General features: G+C 37.2%; 1 protein-coding gene across 1 annotated transcript; it reads right to left on the bottom strand.

Annotated features, from left to right (window-relative positions):
• Window positions 1–3,401: 3,401 nt before the first annotated feature.
• Window positions 3,402–5,430, bottom strand: PRR32 (proline rich 32). The gene is made up of 2 exons (XM_035006319.1): window positions 5,250–5,430; window positions 3,402–4,425 (listed from the first exon to the last, which is right to left on the bottom strand). The coding sequence occupies exons 1-2, from the start codon at window positions 5,267–5,269 to the stop codon at window positions 3,546–3,548; spliced, it is 900 nt and encodes a 299-aa protein (XP_034862210.1). The 5' UTR covers window positions 5,270–5,430; the 3' UTR covers window positions 3,402–3,545.
• Between the last annotated feature and the right edge of the window lie 11,077 nt (window positions 5,431–16,507).

Here is a 16,507-nt window from a genome sequence, read left to right as displayed (position 1 = left end):
TCTCTGACTTCTCAGATCTAGAGTTGATTTGATAAATGCAACACATTTCCATCATTGTAAGAAAAAAATGACTATTACCACAGAGAAATAGATGGGTTATTTCGCTTAATTTAGTCCCATCACTTGCTCTTTCTGTGGGACTATCACTCAATCTAGCTTATTATAAAAAATACACATAAGGTTTTTTGATAGCTATGGAATCAACCTATGACATTACATGGTGTTTTTTTTTTTTTTTCTTTTTTAAAGTAAACACTATACGCAGTGCAGTGTGGGGCTGAAATTCAGCAATCCCAAGATCAAGATTCACATACTCTACTGACTGAGCCAGCCAGGTGCCCCATGACATAGTGTTTTTTATCTGTCTAAAATTTCTTTTATCTCTGGGTTGGTGCATTGATCTTAAAATAGAGTCATTTTACATAGTTCTGTATTTAGGGCCTATAAAAATCAACATCTCTCAATAACACTTGATAATCCAAATCCATTGTTATAATATAATGTAATAGTTATGTAAGGATATTATTCCCCATTATATATATGCAACTTAATTATTCAGTGGCAACCACCAAAAAATTAAAAAAAAAAAACAACACTTATTTCATGGTACATAAAGATAGCACTATGATCTCAACCTGAATACTCCAGTGAAAATAAATTATTTGGTCCTGGTTAGTATTTGTCATAATAATTCTCAGAAGAATGAAGTGTACTTTTAATGTCATTCTGGTTTATGAAAGACTATAAACTTAAAAAATTTCATAACTTTGAACTTTAACCTTTTCAGTATTCTTCAGCTTGATTGGCTCCATGTGTACTTCTTCCATCGAGCTACGGAAGTTGTAAACAATGGAAAATAGAAATGGCTAATGAATCATACTTTGGGACATGGAAAAGGTCAAAGTTGTACAGTTTATGATTATCTTCTAGAGAATATATAGGACATTAAAATTCTGATGCTACAGTCTTGTGACAAAGAATATAATGAGAACTATAAATAATAAACTGTATGACATGAATCTTCTTGTGACAATGATTATAACTTACAATAAGAAATACTTAACCCATTCCCATTACTAGCAGAAGAAAGGGCTACTTTGATGATGTTTATCTTTTCCTTTTGTAGTAAAGAGCTATTTAAGCCACAGAAAAGAAAGGGAAAATGTATATGTTCAAGAATGTTGAATATATTGCATTAGGAGCACTTTCTAAAATGAATAGGATGTTGTGTTATAGGTTAATATTTGCTTATGTTATACTAAAATAATTTAAAAATAGCAATTTTAAGGCAAATCATGTGTTTAAAAAGTTTGACTGTCATTGAGGATGCCAGCACCTATGGTAACAAAATGATACATTATTTCCATACAGAGGGTGTGAATAAACAAAAATATTTACATTTTACTTGCATTTAACAACAGGATCCTAGGCTTATTCCATACTTGCATTCACTGAAATTTGTTATATAGGCACAGAGCTTTACATAAACTAAAGAAAATATATTCATCCTACATCACGGAGTTATAAAGAAAACTTCAATGCTTCAATTTGCTAATAGCTATTTTTTTATTGCTCCTTATAGGTATTCAGTGTTTAGAAATGACACAGAAAATAACAAACATAGGGTGTTAGGAGAGAAAACAGAGTTGAAAACCAGCAGATTGTGTTGGTGGCACTTTCTTGTTACAGAGAATTTGTCATGGATTGTTGTAATTGTGAGTAGTCTTTCTGAGACTTTATCACTCTACTTCCTTTGAGAAAGAAAATGTATCCTGTCCTGCTGTCACTTACCACACCTTTTGGCAACTCTCCAAAGATTCAGCACTACTGTTGACACGACAACTTGATTTCTTGTCAAAATATCTTTTAACATCTGGCTCAAAAGGTATTTTTGATGACTATAAGCATGCCCAACTCCTCTGTTCATTAAGGCTGAAAATTCAGTAAGTGTTTGGTACACTGGGACTAAGCTTCCTCATAGTGAGCAACTGTCAAATGATTTGCTGAATACTTCTGCTCAACCCACTACAGTGTATTGATGGAATTGTGCCAACCTTAGGACATACACAGTGAGGGGAATTTTAGCAAGCACTATCCAGATGTTCCTTCTAAGCCCTGCACTATCACCTGTAAATTTAGAACAATCTATTATTAAATAAATGGAGACAAAGAAACTTTATGGAACCATGTGCCCTTTGTCAGAGTAGCAACAAACCTGTTATTGGTGCTAAAAACACATTAATGGTTTTGTTTATAGGCTAGGTGTCTTGTGGATCTACAGGTTTTCTCAGCTTTTAACTTCTTACATCACCTACACCATCAGCTCTGGACATGAAAAATACTTGTTTGAAGAATCATTCTCTAAAGACGTTTCTAATTTAGTGGTTGTTCATACAGAGTGGCGCTCTGTTTTAGGGCATTTTACTATATAGTGAATTGAGTTGTGCAGTGGTCAGAATGACCATCTTTCCACTCTGCATGCTGTGCTTCTATCTGTCACTAATATTTGAAAAAGCTCCTATCCATTGTGATAATCTTTCAGAACCATCATTATAATAGGGCATTGCAGCACATTATAGAGTACAAACAGCCAGTATCTGAGAAAATAATTCTATGTGAGTAAAATATTTTCATCTGTTTAAGAGCTCTGAGTAGATAGTAGCCCTGTGTTCAGGCAAAAGGTGAAGGGACCAGCCCTGTTCCACCTTGTCCCTGGACTTTTATAAAGCCAGCTCTGTATATACCATGTTCTCAGTAACAGTGTAATATTGAGGGGCAAACTAGTTCACGTTTGAAGCAGTGATCTACAACTCTATCTCCCCTGCCCCCCCCCCTTTTTTTTTATGAGAGAGAGCGTGTGCAGAGGGAGAGGGAGAGATAGAATCTTAAGCAGGCTCCATGCCCAGCACGGGTCTGGGGCTCCATCTTACCCGAGATGATGACCTGATTCCAAATCAAGAGTCAGAGGCTTAACCGACTTAGCCCCCCCAGGCGTCCCTCCCCTGCCCCTTTTCTTTCTTCACTTTCAGCCTGGTTCTGCCTCTAACTGGCTGTTATAAATGTTGGTTAGTACTCTCACTGGTCTCATCCTATTCTTACCCATTGTGCATTTTTTTCTATTACCTAGACTTTGGTCTACTTTATGGACTTTAATTTTCCCATCCTGCTCTGAGCAAACCCCATAACCTTCGGTAGGTAGTAATTCCCCACCCTGGATTTGGCCTAACAAGAACCCAATTGACCCTCCCGCAGTCACACAGCTGCAAGCCAAGGCTAGGGATTCAACTAAGCTACTTAGAAAGTACTACCACTACTGCTTTAATTTCCTTAAAGTTAGAAAACAAAAGCCAGGGTTTAAGCTCCTGGGGTGGCGTTTTTAAAAATAATTCGCAGTATTTCAAACTTTAGAATCTTTATTGAATCTCCAAACATGTAATGCACATCAGTGCTAAGCAAAGTGTAAGAGGGTAGGGGGTTTCAAATATAAAAACATAAATGAGTAATTTTCACCTCTTCCCCCAACCTTTTTTCCCCCTCCCTTGTCATCAGTTGTTCTCTCTGTTTGAAGGCGCAGGAGCTGGCATGCCCCAGGAAGGAAAACTGGCAAAATAAGAAGGCAGTGGAGGACCAAATATTGGGGGTGGAGCAAAAGCAATAGGCATAGCAAGAAATGGACTGAAACTCGGAGGTCGAGGAGGTACAAAGCAATGAGCAGTAGGACAAGAAGGTAAACCGGGAGTACCGGAAGACAAGGCGGGAGGCCTCAGCCAATTCTCCACGGGGTGCCGGGGGCCTCCGGGTGGGAAAGAAACATGAGCCAGCCTTTCCTTGCCGGCCATTCTTGTATTTCCTGGAGGCAGCTCCATCATTACCCCTGATCTAACCGTGGGGATATGTGGGGGGCCTCTTACTTGTGGAGCCCTGGATGGAAAGAACCCCTGACCTCGTGGCAAAGCCATGTATAACCTTGCATTATAGCCACCTCTCTCGGTGCCCCCACTGCTGACCCTTGCCCCCCCTATCATCAGTGCGGGAGGGCTGCCAGAGAATTCCTGGGACACATTAATAGAATCCTGTCCCCTAAGCCTCCAGCCTGCCAGCCCCTCAGAGCTATTTACTTCTGCTGTTGCTAGGGACTCTTCCGTAACAGCAGGTGGTGGCCCATAGGGGTGTTGGTGAGCTCTTGAACTGTCGACAGGAATGCAGGCTCCTGCTGTCTCAGAGGGGCGCTCCAGCTGCTCTCTCGCCAGGTCAGTCAGCACACTGAGGGGAGGTCTCTGCAGGAAGCGATGGTGGCCCCAAGGCTCCGCATCATCTTTTGGCATGGAACTAGGACACTGGAGGGACACGTCGTCGGGGCGCGGCTCCCGCATCCCACACTCATCTGCAACTACTCCACTGGGCGAAGAGGCGTGCCCACCAAGGCTTGCAAAAATAGAAATAAATTAATTAATAGGAAATGCAGTGATCTGAGAGTATCTGAAATATGTGATGGATTAAACTCGCTGGAATATACAAGGGGAAAGGGAAAGCCTATCTCCTCCCACGTAAAAAGTCAGCAAGCACTTTTTTAGCCCACGTTCACCGTACCAGGTGGCTTCTTTAAACAGACAACCCGATTTCCCTTTCTGGCTTTCTTGTGGCTCCACCCCATTCCCCAAGTCCCCACCTCCTCAAGGTAGCAAGGAAGCGGAGAAGACCCAGAGAGCAGCATGCGCAGGCTTGCGATAGAAAACAGCAGCTCTTTCCAGTTAACAGCCCCCCCTCCCCCCACGTAGGACCTATGATCCACTAAAGCCCAGCATTCAGATTCTGGCAGGAGTGTCCTGGAAAGTCTTGTGAGGAAAGACTTTTTTTTTTCTTTCTCCACAGAAGTAAAAGAAAGGTTATTTGTGTTAACAAACATTCCAGTTTGTCTCTCTGAAGCACCATTCAACATTTGCAACAGAATTTTGTTAAAATTTTCTTTCATTGAACCCGTACCACACCCTAGAGAACGAATTTCCTCAAGTTTAACACCAACTATTTAGACTACGGATTTGCAACATTTGTTTCAAAATTACATTTAAGAATTGCTGCCCTTAAATCCAGTATTTTTAGTACCTGAGTTTGTGTCCTGCAAGGTTTTGTCTGTGATCCCCTCCTGCACTCTCTCCAACCCACTCGTCCCTGTCCCAGTTACACAGAAAAACAATTAAAACTGCCTTTTGCCTTCAAAATTAAACAGTTCTGCTCAGTTTTGTACTTACACATTTTCAATACAAGCCATGGAGAAAGTTGATCAGGAAAATCTCCGTGAGGTGATGGAGAAAACCAGCTGAATGCCCACGTAGGCCAATTCCGTCTGGAGAGCGGACTTGTGCTTCTGCCTTAGAGCAGCTTGGCAACTCGAGTGAAGCCAGGGACCAACTGCTTCTTTCTAGATTTGGAGTTCTCTTTCTGAGGTTACCAGTTGCTAGGGAAGGGAGGGAGAAAAGGAGTGAGGAGGGGGAGGGGATAAATCTGTGACACTCCTTTGAAGCTAAAAGTAGAACTCCTTTTTGCATAGTAGTAGATGGATGGTAAGGGCCTTCGTTAAGTTAACCCTGTTGCAGCCCAGATGGAAAGACAAATCATTGCAAGATTTTAGAAGAATCATGGAGGCATGGTAATTTATTAAGAGTTATTTCTAAAGTTTTAGTTAAGAAAGGTAGTTACCATGTCTTTACCTTAAGTTTGGAAATACAAACATTGAGCACTGTACCATGCCTAGTCTTGTAATTTAAAATTTCAGTTTTGAAGATGCATACTTGGTGGAGAACAGAAGTTTATGGGGTTAAATTGGTTTTCAATCAGGCTCTCTTGTGAAGATGAAACAAAAATAGCGTTATAAAAAAATTACCCTAAAAATCATATTGGCTTTTATTTTTTAGTCCCTCAATTTGTGTTTTTTTCTACCTTCTAGTTTATTGGTTCTGTATGTTCGTGTTTGTGGGTGTGTCTGTGTGTGTGTGTTATATATTTCCTGTAATAGAGCTCTGTAAATACACATTTTTCCTGTAATAGAACCCTGTAAAACTTCTCTACAAGGGGGAAGGGGAATAAAAGGCATAACAGATATCATAAATGTATGAATATTAGCTCAGATTTCACCTTGTAACTTCTTTGCATAAGGCACTTTCTGTTTTCCAGCCTAAATTTCATCTTCCTCCTCCATTTTAAACAAGTACACTTACCCCGCTTTTATTTTCTGCCATTGATGTACAGATTGATTGCTCTAAAATTACAATGGCCATCCCCTCATCTAAGATTACTAATCTTGCTCTAGGATAAAGCCATAAACTTGGCTCCCTTCCTTAAATTTACCTGAGAATTGTGCTTTTCAGACGATACCTTCAAGACTTTAAAGTCTTTCTTTATTCCCAATATCAGAATATGCCGTTATATTTCAAAGGTTATATAATTTTTTTCTTAAAGAAAGATAACAGACTCAAATATGATATGTTTCAACTTACATATGGAATGTGTGTGTATGTGTGTGTGCATGTATGTGTACAGTGGATAAGTATAAAATACTAATGCAAAGGAATGGTCAGTGCTGCGAAGCAACACAATTCATGATAGAAATAACCTTTTGGGTCTCCAAGTCCACATCTTCCTGCCAGGGTGCCTTGTCCTGGTCTGTACAGTACTGATTTTGTTTTGTTTTGTTTTGTTTTAATCTCGTTGAAAGATGAAAGCGGCATGCTTCCAACATTTCTCCCAGAAGAATCTGTTCACTTGCCTAGCATGGTTCACTATTAAGAAATTTCTTGATTCCCCAGCTTCGTTTATATTTTTCTTCGGTTTATTATTTCCTTTCTTTTTTACATAAGAAAAATCGTTATTAGCAATGTAATTGTGGTGGAGCAGTAAAGTTTTCTTAACACTTGCTAGGTCAGAGGGATAAATCAACGTGTGCTAATGTTTAATAAGTGGTAAATCATATTTACATAGTTTATGCTTTTTTTCCTGAATAATGGCAAGGAAGCCCCAGGAAACCCTTTTATGCCTACCAAGCTATTGCAATGATGGGCTGGTTTACCTAGAAATGCCTGTTTAGTAAAAATATATTAATTGGATTACGTAAGAGTGGAGTATAATATAGACATCAAATAGCTGGGCACTGTGACAAAGCCAATGGCACCAGATAATTTTCCAAAACCATAACAGATATTATAAATTTATGGATACTAGTTCAGATTTTGCCTTGTAACTTGTTAGCTTTTGTGCAATGAATGTTTACTAAATGCCTACTGCATTGACTATTTGGTTCAGTGTGCCTTATAACACAAAGTTAAATATGCAGTTAATGGAGACTTCAAGGAATAGTCAAACTTTCTGGGGAGACAAAATAACATCTATAAAAGAATCAAAGAATGGTATAAAAAATAAACACAGACAACTCACTACATGGTGTAAACTAATACCACAATTAAAATTCAGAAGACGGAACTATAATTTTAGGTTAAAGTAGCTGTGAAATATTTCACATGGAAGGATCAATGTGATATACATGGCAGAAGAGGAAATGGTATTCTGTGTCAAGAATAGGTAATTAGTTGTACCAATCAGGTAATATTTGAAGGCATTCACATTTTATAAAGGAAAAACTGGAATCATCTCAAAACCTACCTTTTGAAAAAAAAAAAAAAAAAAGCAGTTGAGCTACCTCAATTATCCATTGAGCTCTGAAAATGAAGTAGTAAAATGTATGTTTTTTTGTTTGTTTGTTTCTTTGCGTGATTGCTTTGGAGAGGGAAAAATGGGTAATGGAAGTTGAGGATTTGCCAAAAAGTAGCTTAGTTGTGAAAGCAGCTAAGATATAAATGCCTTTCATACCCATGGCCTCTTATTTCATGACACAGCTCTAGCATCTCTCAAAAGGTTTTGAAGACTTTATTGAAATGCTAAGTAAGGACCATAGAAGGATATATTTACTTTTGCACAATAATTATGATGTCATTAAAAACGTGGTTATACTGCCAAATCACGCTGTTGGGTTTTTTTCAAAGAAATTTTGCAGATGTGTATGTGTATAAGCAAAGTTTCATTTAAAATGCATCCTTTCTCTTTTACTTAGAAAAAGAATCCAGGGAATAGAGACATAAGAATGGCTTTCTCTGTTTTCATCAGGCTAATCAGGAAGTGATGAGATTGTCATGCTGATCTCTGGGGGACTGTTGTCAAAAGATTCCATCCGTTACTCACTTTCAAAATGCAATGTAACTATTCTTGTGGAAAGTTCTGCAAGTTTAGGATTCAAAAAATACTTCTTAAAGATAGACCAGATATTTTTAAAGGTCTGTTGCTATTTAATTCAACAAATTAAAAAATCATGAGATTAATGAAAGCATGATATTTATTATCCCAGAATGGGTCAACCAGCATTATTCAGCTGCACAACTATGAGTGATACTCCTGTCCTCTCTGACACCAGCTGTCCTGCAAACTCTATGTGGTAAGTGATGAGGATGAACAGGTGAGAGTATGGTTATTTCACCACCAGCACTTGCAAAAGCAACTAACAATATATGCCCCACTGCTGGACCTATTTGTATGAAGTTCAATAGACTGTCATTGCTTTTCTCAAGTTCTTTGCTCCAGATTAAAAAAAAAAAAATTTAGTTTCAAATCAGGTATTTATGGCAGTTACTCCAAAACAGGTTATTTCTTTGTATAAATCAGAATCTCTCAGTTCCTTGAACATCTATCACTCTATTTTTTCTTGATCTCCTGAGAGTGAGAACTGGAAATTAAGTAGCAGTAGGGCAAACCAAATGAGAAAAAAGAAGGAAGGAAAAGGAAACCAAGTTTGTTTTTGTTTTTGTTTTTGTTTTTACCACTTACTCTGTACCAGACATCTAATATATTTTGTCTCATTTAATATTCACAGAAAGCTTTTAAGGCAGTTGTTATTATTATACCTATTTTAGAGATAATAATAAAAAGGGTTGGAGAAGTTGAGCATTTTTTTCCCTGAGGCCCCACAGCTACTAAATGGCAGACAATATTCAGATACAGCCAATCTGACACCAAAGCCCATATTTTTCCATTTAACCGCATGGCTTCCTAATTGTAGTTGTAGGTGAATCACATAGGTGGCTCAGATCAAAACATGTGTACCAGATCTGAGTTTAGTTTATTTAATTCATGGACTCACTGACTCATCCTAAGGTAGTTCTGCAATAAAGAAATCATCCAAGCTGCAACGCATCCCAAAATGCCTGCCTATGCAGGAATGCAGCAGGTGAAAATTAGGCATTTGTTGGTACTATGGCAAGATGGTAAAGACTAAAAACCCTGCATGGAGCAACTGGGTGGTGACAAAAAAAATAAATTAGCCATAACACAGCACTGAGTGACCATTACTAACAAACTAATTTTAATATGTGCCCAATATTACCAATATTAAACTTAAATTAATGTTGAACTCTTGAGCTATAGGATTCTTCATATTTTTTCTATGCACTAAGTTGAAATTGAGCCTATAATTGTTGTTAGGTCATCCACCTTCCCGTATTGGAGCAACTGGAAGAACTTAGAGTTAACTCTGTGTGTGTGTGTGTTGGGTGAAATGGGGAGTAGGGTTGAGTTGTCCAAGTGAGCTATTAATGATAACTCTGGAGAATATCTTTCTGAATTAGAGATGTATTAATTTAAAAATAAAAGTACTGTATTTTTTTAAAAGATTTTATTTATTTATTTGACAGAGAGACACAGCTAGAGAGGGAACACAAGCAGGGGGAGTGGGAGAGGAAGAAGCAGGCTTCCCGTGGAGCAGGGAGCCCAATGCGGGGCTTGATCCCAGGAACCTGGGATCATGACCTGAGCCGAAGGCAGACTCTTAACCATCTAAGCCACCCAGGTGCCCCAAAAGTACTGTATTTTATGTTCACATTGGTATATATTATAAATTAACATACAAACATAGACGAATATGTAAAACAAGGAAACTTAATGAAAAATGTTAGTTTACCATAGCCCATTAGACCATAAATCGATAATGATTACATAAACATATATGTATTTTCCCCAGGTTAGAATTAATTGGTAAGCAAAGGAGATGAAGCCATACTTAATTTCTTGAGCACTTGGTCTGAAAAACAAAAACTATTTTAGTTTCTTCTTGCTCGTAATTAAGACACTGTAAATTCATGTTGAAAACATTTTATCAAACTTTATTAAGATGAATAATATGTGCCAAGTTGTTGAGAGCATTGGTTCTGGAATCAGAGGAACACTGACCTGGTTTTAAGTCTCAGCTTTACAATTTACCAGTTTTGTGATCTTGGGCAGGTTTCTTAACTTCTCTGAAGCTCACTCTCCTCATTTGTAAAGTGAGATTATAGAGAGAATTATATTAAATCATTTGTGAAAAGCAACTGTTATATACTAGGTGATTAAAATATAATCTCTTGCCTTGTACATATTAGACTCAGTTTTATATGTAAAATGGGGAAGATGATACCTCTCTTAAGCTATCTCAGGGCAGTTGAGAAATTTAAATATGATAATTATGTGAAACTGCTTTGCAATCAGGCTAATGTAACCCTGGGTGATATTTCAGGGGCAAGAGGACTTTAGGGCACACTTTAAATAGCACTGTGTGGGTGGTCACCTATTCCACCTACACCTAAGGCCATTTTTTATTTCCTAAATCATTAAGGTGGGGAGGATTAGCTACACTATTTAAAAAGCTGCATGGTGTAAATACTTTAAACTTTTCAATTGGTGCTGCATAAATCTCACTCATTGTTGTATATAATGCAGTAGCTGTGTTAGAATAAAGAGTCTGCATTTTTGTATTTGACTATATGTTTAACTGGATTTTGGAATCTTGTGTTTCACAGCAGGAAATCTTGTTTTTCACTGAAAGCTCCTGTGGTGATTAGAATGAAAAGCCTGAAAAAAAAAAAAAAGAAGGTTGCTTTGGCTTCCTGATAGTGAAGATTTGATTGATTCTCTAAACGACTTGCTACATTAGAGAAAAAAATAATTTTTCCCATTCCAGTTGCCCCCCCCCACCCTATCCCTCTCAAATGGTCGAATAAGTAGTTTGCTGAAGAAAGTGTTAACATTTTTATAGACTGACAGTAATTCAGTGTTCAAGAAAATTTGCTCATGAACTCAAAATTAAAATAATAATAAAGCCCATCCAGAGAGACCATTCTTAATTCTTGTCTGAATTATGCTGTGTGCCTATGCTGGAAGATTATTAGCAGATGACAGGAATCTTACTCAGATATCAAAGTCTCAACAGCCCTCTAGTAATATCTGAACCAAAATGATGAACCCTTCTAGAGGCACTTGCTCAAACCAGAGCAAGTGGTGGCATGGGCTATTGCACTATTTCAGGTAACCTATACATTTATTTATGTCTGGTTCCCAAATTTTACTAAGTAACAGATTCACTTGGAGATCTTATTAAAATAGAAGATTCCCGGGCTCCACGTCCAAGATTCTTATTTAATTGATTGTAGTGGGATCCAGTTATCTGCAGTTGAAATATTTACCAATTCTGATGTAGTGGTCTTCAGATCAAAACAGAGAAATACTGACTAGATGGTCTTATAGCCTTGAAGCCTAGCCTTCTGGGGATGAACCCAGCCTTCTAGTGGGCACTCTTATTCTCTAGGTCGAACCTACAGACCAGGTATGGGAGCACTAAAACATAAAACCTTTTTTGACCATAACCAATGCCTCAGTTCTTGTTGTTCCATAAACCTCCAAATATGATTACTTTTGAACAGATGTGTTGAGTTTAGTTCATCTAGAGCAGCAATTCTAAAAGTGTGGTCTGGGGAAAACTAGGGTTGTCAAGATCCTTTTGGGGAGTCCACAGGGTCAAAATATTTTCACTATTATATGAAGATATTATTTGCTTTTTTCACTCTTACTCTCTTAAGAGTAAATAAAGGAGTTTTCCAGAGGCTACATGACATGAGATGTCAGTGCTTTGATGACTAATGCATATGATGTAAGAAACATGTTAGGGTTCGAAGCTGACAGCCAAGAAAGAATTCTTGAGACGTCTTTGGTGCAAAAAGGTGATTTTATTAAAGCACGGGGACAGGAGAAAAATCATTAAATCATTAAATTTCCTTACTACCTACAGCCCACTGAAAAGTCCTTAAAACAGGCAGAGTGATATTCCTCTAGGGACTCAACTGCCTGGATGTTACTACTTTGCTAAAGGCAAAAGGCAACCTTAGCCTGACGCCCAAGATCCTGTAAGTCAACTTTAACATATAAAAATTCCTTTGGAAACTTCCTTTATCTCTAAACCCCCCAAGATTCGTGTTGGTAATCATTCCCCAAACATATGGCCTACCGATATATATCTGAAGGGTCTCATGACTCAGGTTTTTATTAGACTATAATAAACGACTTTTTGTCAACTATAGCTAGCCCCTTCAAGGTCCTGGAAACCTTGCTTCCAAAATTCCTTAGAGACTTATGCTATCCCTTACCACCTCCCAACTTGCAAATTATCTAATGGGCCACTCCTCATGACCCTGGTGCAGCTCTTTCTGCCCACGGGTCCTGTCCTTGTGCTTTAATAAAATCACCTTTTGCACCAAAGACGTCTCAAGAATTCTTTCTTGGCCATTGGCTTCGAACCCTAATGTCTTTCCTACATGAGAGATTACTTAAAAATTTTTTTAAATCTTAAAAAAAAAAAAAAGAGTCTAAAGTGGTCCTGAGGCTAGCATCCATCTTGTCAGTTCAGATGAAAGAATAAACACTAGAGGTCATATTGGACCAGCTAAGGAACTTGTAGGAATGCAACCCCACTAGTTTACAAGCAGTTAATCAGCACCACCCTAAAGATATAATCATCCGATGTACTTAATGAAATCTTAAACATAAAGAATAAAGATTTTTTTTTTTAGATTCCAAGTCTTTTGAGATGGAGAAGACCAACAGGGAACCAGATGAAGCGTCACCAGAGCACCTGCTAGCATGACTTCATGGGCTTCCAATCAGTGGCATCCACCTACTCAGGAGAGGAGACCCCTGTCCCAAATTTTGCCCTTAAAAACCCTCACTTGCAAGCCATCAGAGGGTTTGAAACTTTTGAGCATTAGCCCTCCCCTACCCCCTATCCTCCTCATTCTCCTGGGTGGCACCACACAAATAAATAACCTATCTTTCTTCACTGCAAACCTCAGTGTCAGTTTTTATTTGCTTACTGTGCATCAGCTGGATGAACTCTTATTCTGTTCAGTTATAGCCCCAGATCAAAAAGTTTTAAAATGTGTGTTTTATTTAACACAAGCATAGTTTTAAATGTACATCATTTAATGTAAATTGATGAAATTGCTCCCAAATCTCAAGGAAATTTCGAACCTTGTTAAAATATTCAGATTCTTAATTTTTGCATCCTTTTATAAATCCTTAAGATGGAAATGAGTATTATAAGACAAAACAACAATTATTGACTTATTGGATGTCTCCTGTATTATCAATTATTATGTAAGCCACTACATATGAGATAAAATATGTTTTGGCTTGAGGAACTTACATTCATTTGGGGAAATAAAAATGAGTCATATTAAATAAATGTCTAATTGTAGAATGTTTACATTACTTTCCTTAAAATTAATCAAAAGCAAAGATGGGTGGAAGCTAAGCAATCTAATCACAGAGGATTTCTCAGGAGAGACAAAACTGCAGTTCTACTTCAAAGGATGAAAAGGATTTGAATAGGAAAAAAAAGTTCTCAAATTAAATCTATTCCTAAAAACTACTACAAATAGACTTTAAGGGAGATTTTAATTTTCATTCTTGAATCTTTTTATATCATTTGATTTTTTAACTTAACATCACTTTACTAAACAATAACATTATTTTTAAACAACAAAGAATATTCTCTCAGAGATCTAAAATAATATCCAGACTATTTGGGGCTAAAACATGCTAAAACACTTGCCTCAGTGTCTTAGAAATTAAGAAGAAACTGTTTTTCCAGTGGAGTTAACTCAAATAATTATCACAGACTTTTTTTTCCACTTTTGGCCTTTGACCAGAGCCACATAGAAAATTGTCACCAAAGCCTGGCTTCAAAATCAGATGTTCCCTTTGTTTTCACTCTATGCAGCTAGTTCATTTTTATATACCTCTGGGTAAATTTGTTTGTTTTTTTTTTTACTCTGTTTTATGTATTTTTAACTGGTCAGATTATTTTGGACTGAAGGCATGTGGTGAGACTTAAGCGCTCTCTAGGGAGCTCCAGCTAACATTATATATGGAGTGTCCAGTTGCTGGATTGCTTGCTTCCAGAGCTCTGTAATGGCTATTGGGAACTTTTCCAACTGCTCCAGAGAAGGAACCAATGTCTTTTCTCTATTCAGTACTGACAATGGCTTGCAATTCACTTTAAAATTTCCCCATGATGACCCCTTTCTATTATATCAGCAGTAAATGAAAACAGTAGTTCCTGCTTTTGGTAAATTCATCAGACTTTATTTTTATACTGGAGAAAAAAATCACCTTTATTATTATATTTGGGTCCTTTTAGCTCTGTTGTGAAAGTCCTTGAAAAACTTTCCCATCTTCCAGTTGAAAGACCATTCCTATATGTTTACATTACATTCTTATGTGTTTATTGTGCATTATATTGCAACATTGTTTGGCTTCCATGACATTAAAATAACACACAAAAAATTGATATCTTGCCCTCTCCACCCTGTATTTTCAAGAAAATTTCACCATGATTTCACTGGACTTGAGAAAACAGCAGGGGAAAGAAAGTTTTAATTATGCAAATATAAAAATCATCAAAGTCGGGGTTAGATTTGATGAAAGCTCAGCCTCCTTTTCAATATTTACTGCTTGTCACCAAATTAAATTTCAGATTATATTTAGTAAGAAGATTACAACATTTAAACAAATAACAACTTTATGCAGCAAAACCTAATTATATTTGCTTAGTCTTGTGCTTTGGATTACTCACAGGAAAGAGATTTGGAATTGCCAATATGAAGTTCTTAGTATTCATTATATCACACCCTCACAGGGGCTCAGAACCAGTTGCCCTAAAATGTGCCATTTCAGCTTGCACATATTTCAAGCTGAAAACAATCAAGACTGAAAAGATTTAGGAAGAAACTGACTTTCCCACTAACTGCTTAAAATAATTTAGATAAAGGACCTGCTCCAAGAAGAGAGCTATCACCATAGATAACTACATTATAATAAGAACTAAGGGTGGTAGGCAAGAATTTAGCAAAATATGTTTGTTAAAATTCCTCTCTATGTCCTATTGTTTCTGTGTAGCCCAGAAAATATTTGTTTGCCAAAAACGTACTCTTTTTCATCTTCCTATGAATTGCTTTCCTTCCCTTTGAGGTCCCAGACCCTTACCTCCTTCTCCTTAGTTCAGAATGACTATACTTCATTTTACCTGTCTTTGGAATCTCTCATGTTTATGTGGATTCCCCACACATATGTAATGTAACTAAATTTGATTCTCTCCTGTTAACCTGTCTCATGTCAATTTAATTCTTACACAAACCAGAAGACTCTTGAGGGGTGCAGGAAAAGTTTTTTGCTTCTACACCTTATTATTTGCTAACAGAAGCTACATTTTATTTTATTTATATTTTTAAATTTGACTGTTTATTTATTTATTTATTTATTTGTAATCTCTACACCCAGGGAGGGGCTTGAACTCATGACCCAAGATCAAGAATCATAGGCTCTTCCAACTGAGCCAGCCAGGAGCCCCTAGAAGCTACATTTTAGATTCCACTACCTTCTAAACCCAAATTAAGATATGATATATCTACAAAATCATTTGCCCTCATGGCTTAGGTGAATTCACAGTTGATACTACTCAATGATCTGTTATAAAAAAAAAAAAAAATTACAGTACAAAATTAACTTAGAGATGAGATTTTTGGAAATGTAATAGGGTTTAAATATAAATTAATTTCATGGCAACATACCAGAATATACCACCATATAACAGGAAATTGCAGTAAAAAGAAAATTGATGTTAATGGAGTCTTTAAAACTTAAAGGTGTAGGGCGCCTGGGTGGCTCAGTTGGTTAAGCGACTGCCTTCAGCTCAGGTCATGATCCTGGAGTCCCGGGATGGAGTTCCACATCAGGCTCCTTGCTCGGCAGGGAGTCTGCTTCTCCCTCTGACCCTCCTCCCTCTCATGCTCTTTGTCTCTCATTCTGTCTGTCTCAAATAAATAAATAAAATCTTTAAAAAAAAAAACAACTTAAAGGTGTAAAGAGAACTTATTAAGTAAATGTGACATTATATTTTATCCCTGTGAACTTATTATGTGCATTAATATAAGCATAAACATATTCCATCTATCTGTCAAACATTTAAAGGGTCCAAATCTTAAGTACCTCAGTATTGGTTGGTTTGTTGTTACTAAAGTATTTTATACACATTTTATCTAAAGTTTAGAACCCAGAAACAGTGATGGCAAACAAAAATTCATAAACATCTACTGTTTAGAAAGTT

This window comes from Mirounga leonina, unplaced genomic scaffold (assembly GCF_011800145.1).
Source record: "Mirounga leonina isolate KUSES-001 unplaced genomic scaffold, KU_Mleo_1.0 Mir_101664, whole genome shotgun sequence".
In the NCBI taxonomy this organism is placed as follows: domain Eukaryota; kingdom Metazoa; phylum Chordata; class Mammalia; order Carnivora; family Phocidae; genus Mirounga; species Mirounga leonina.
Note: the sequence above shows the minus strand (reverse complement) of the source record. Positions and strands in the feature narration are given on the sequence as shown.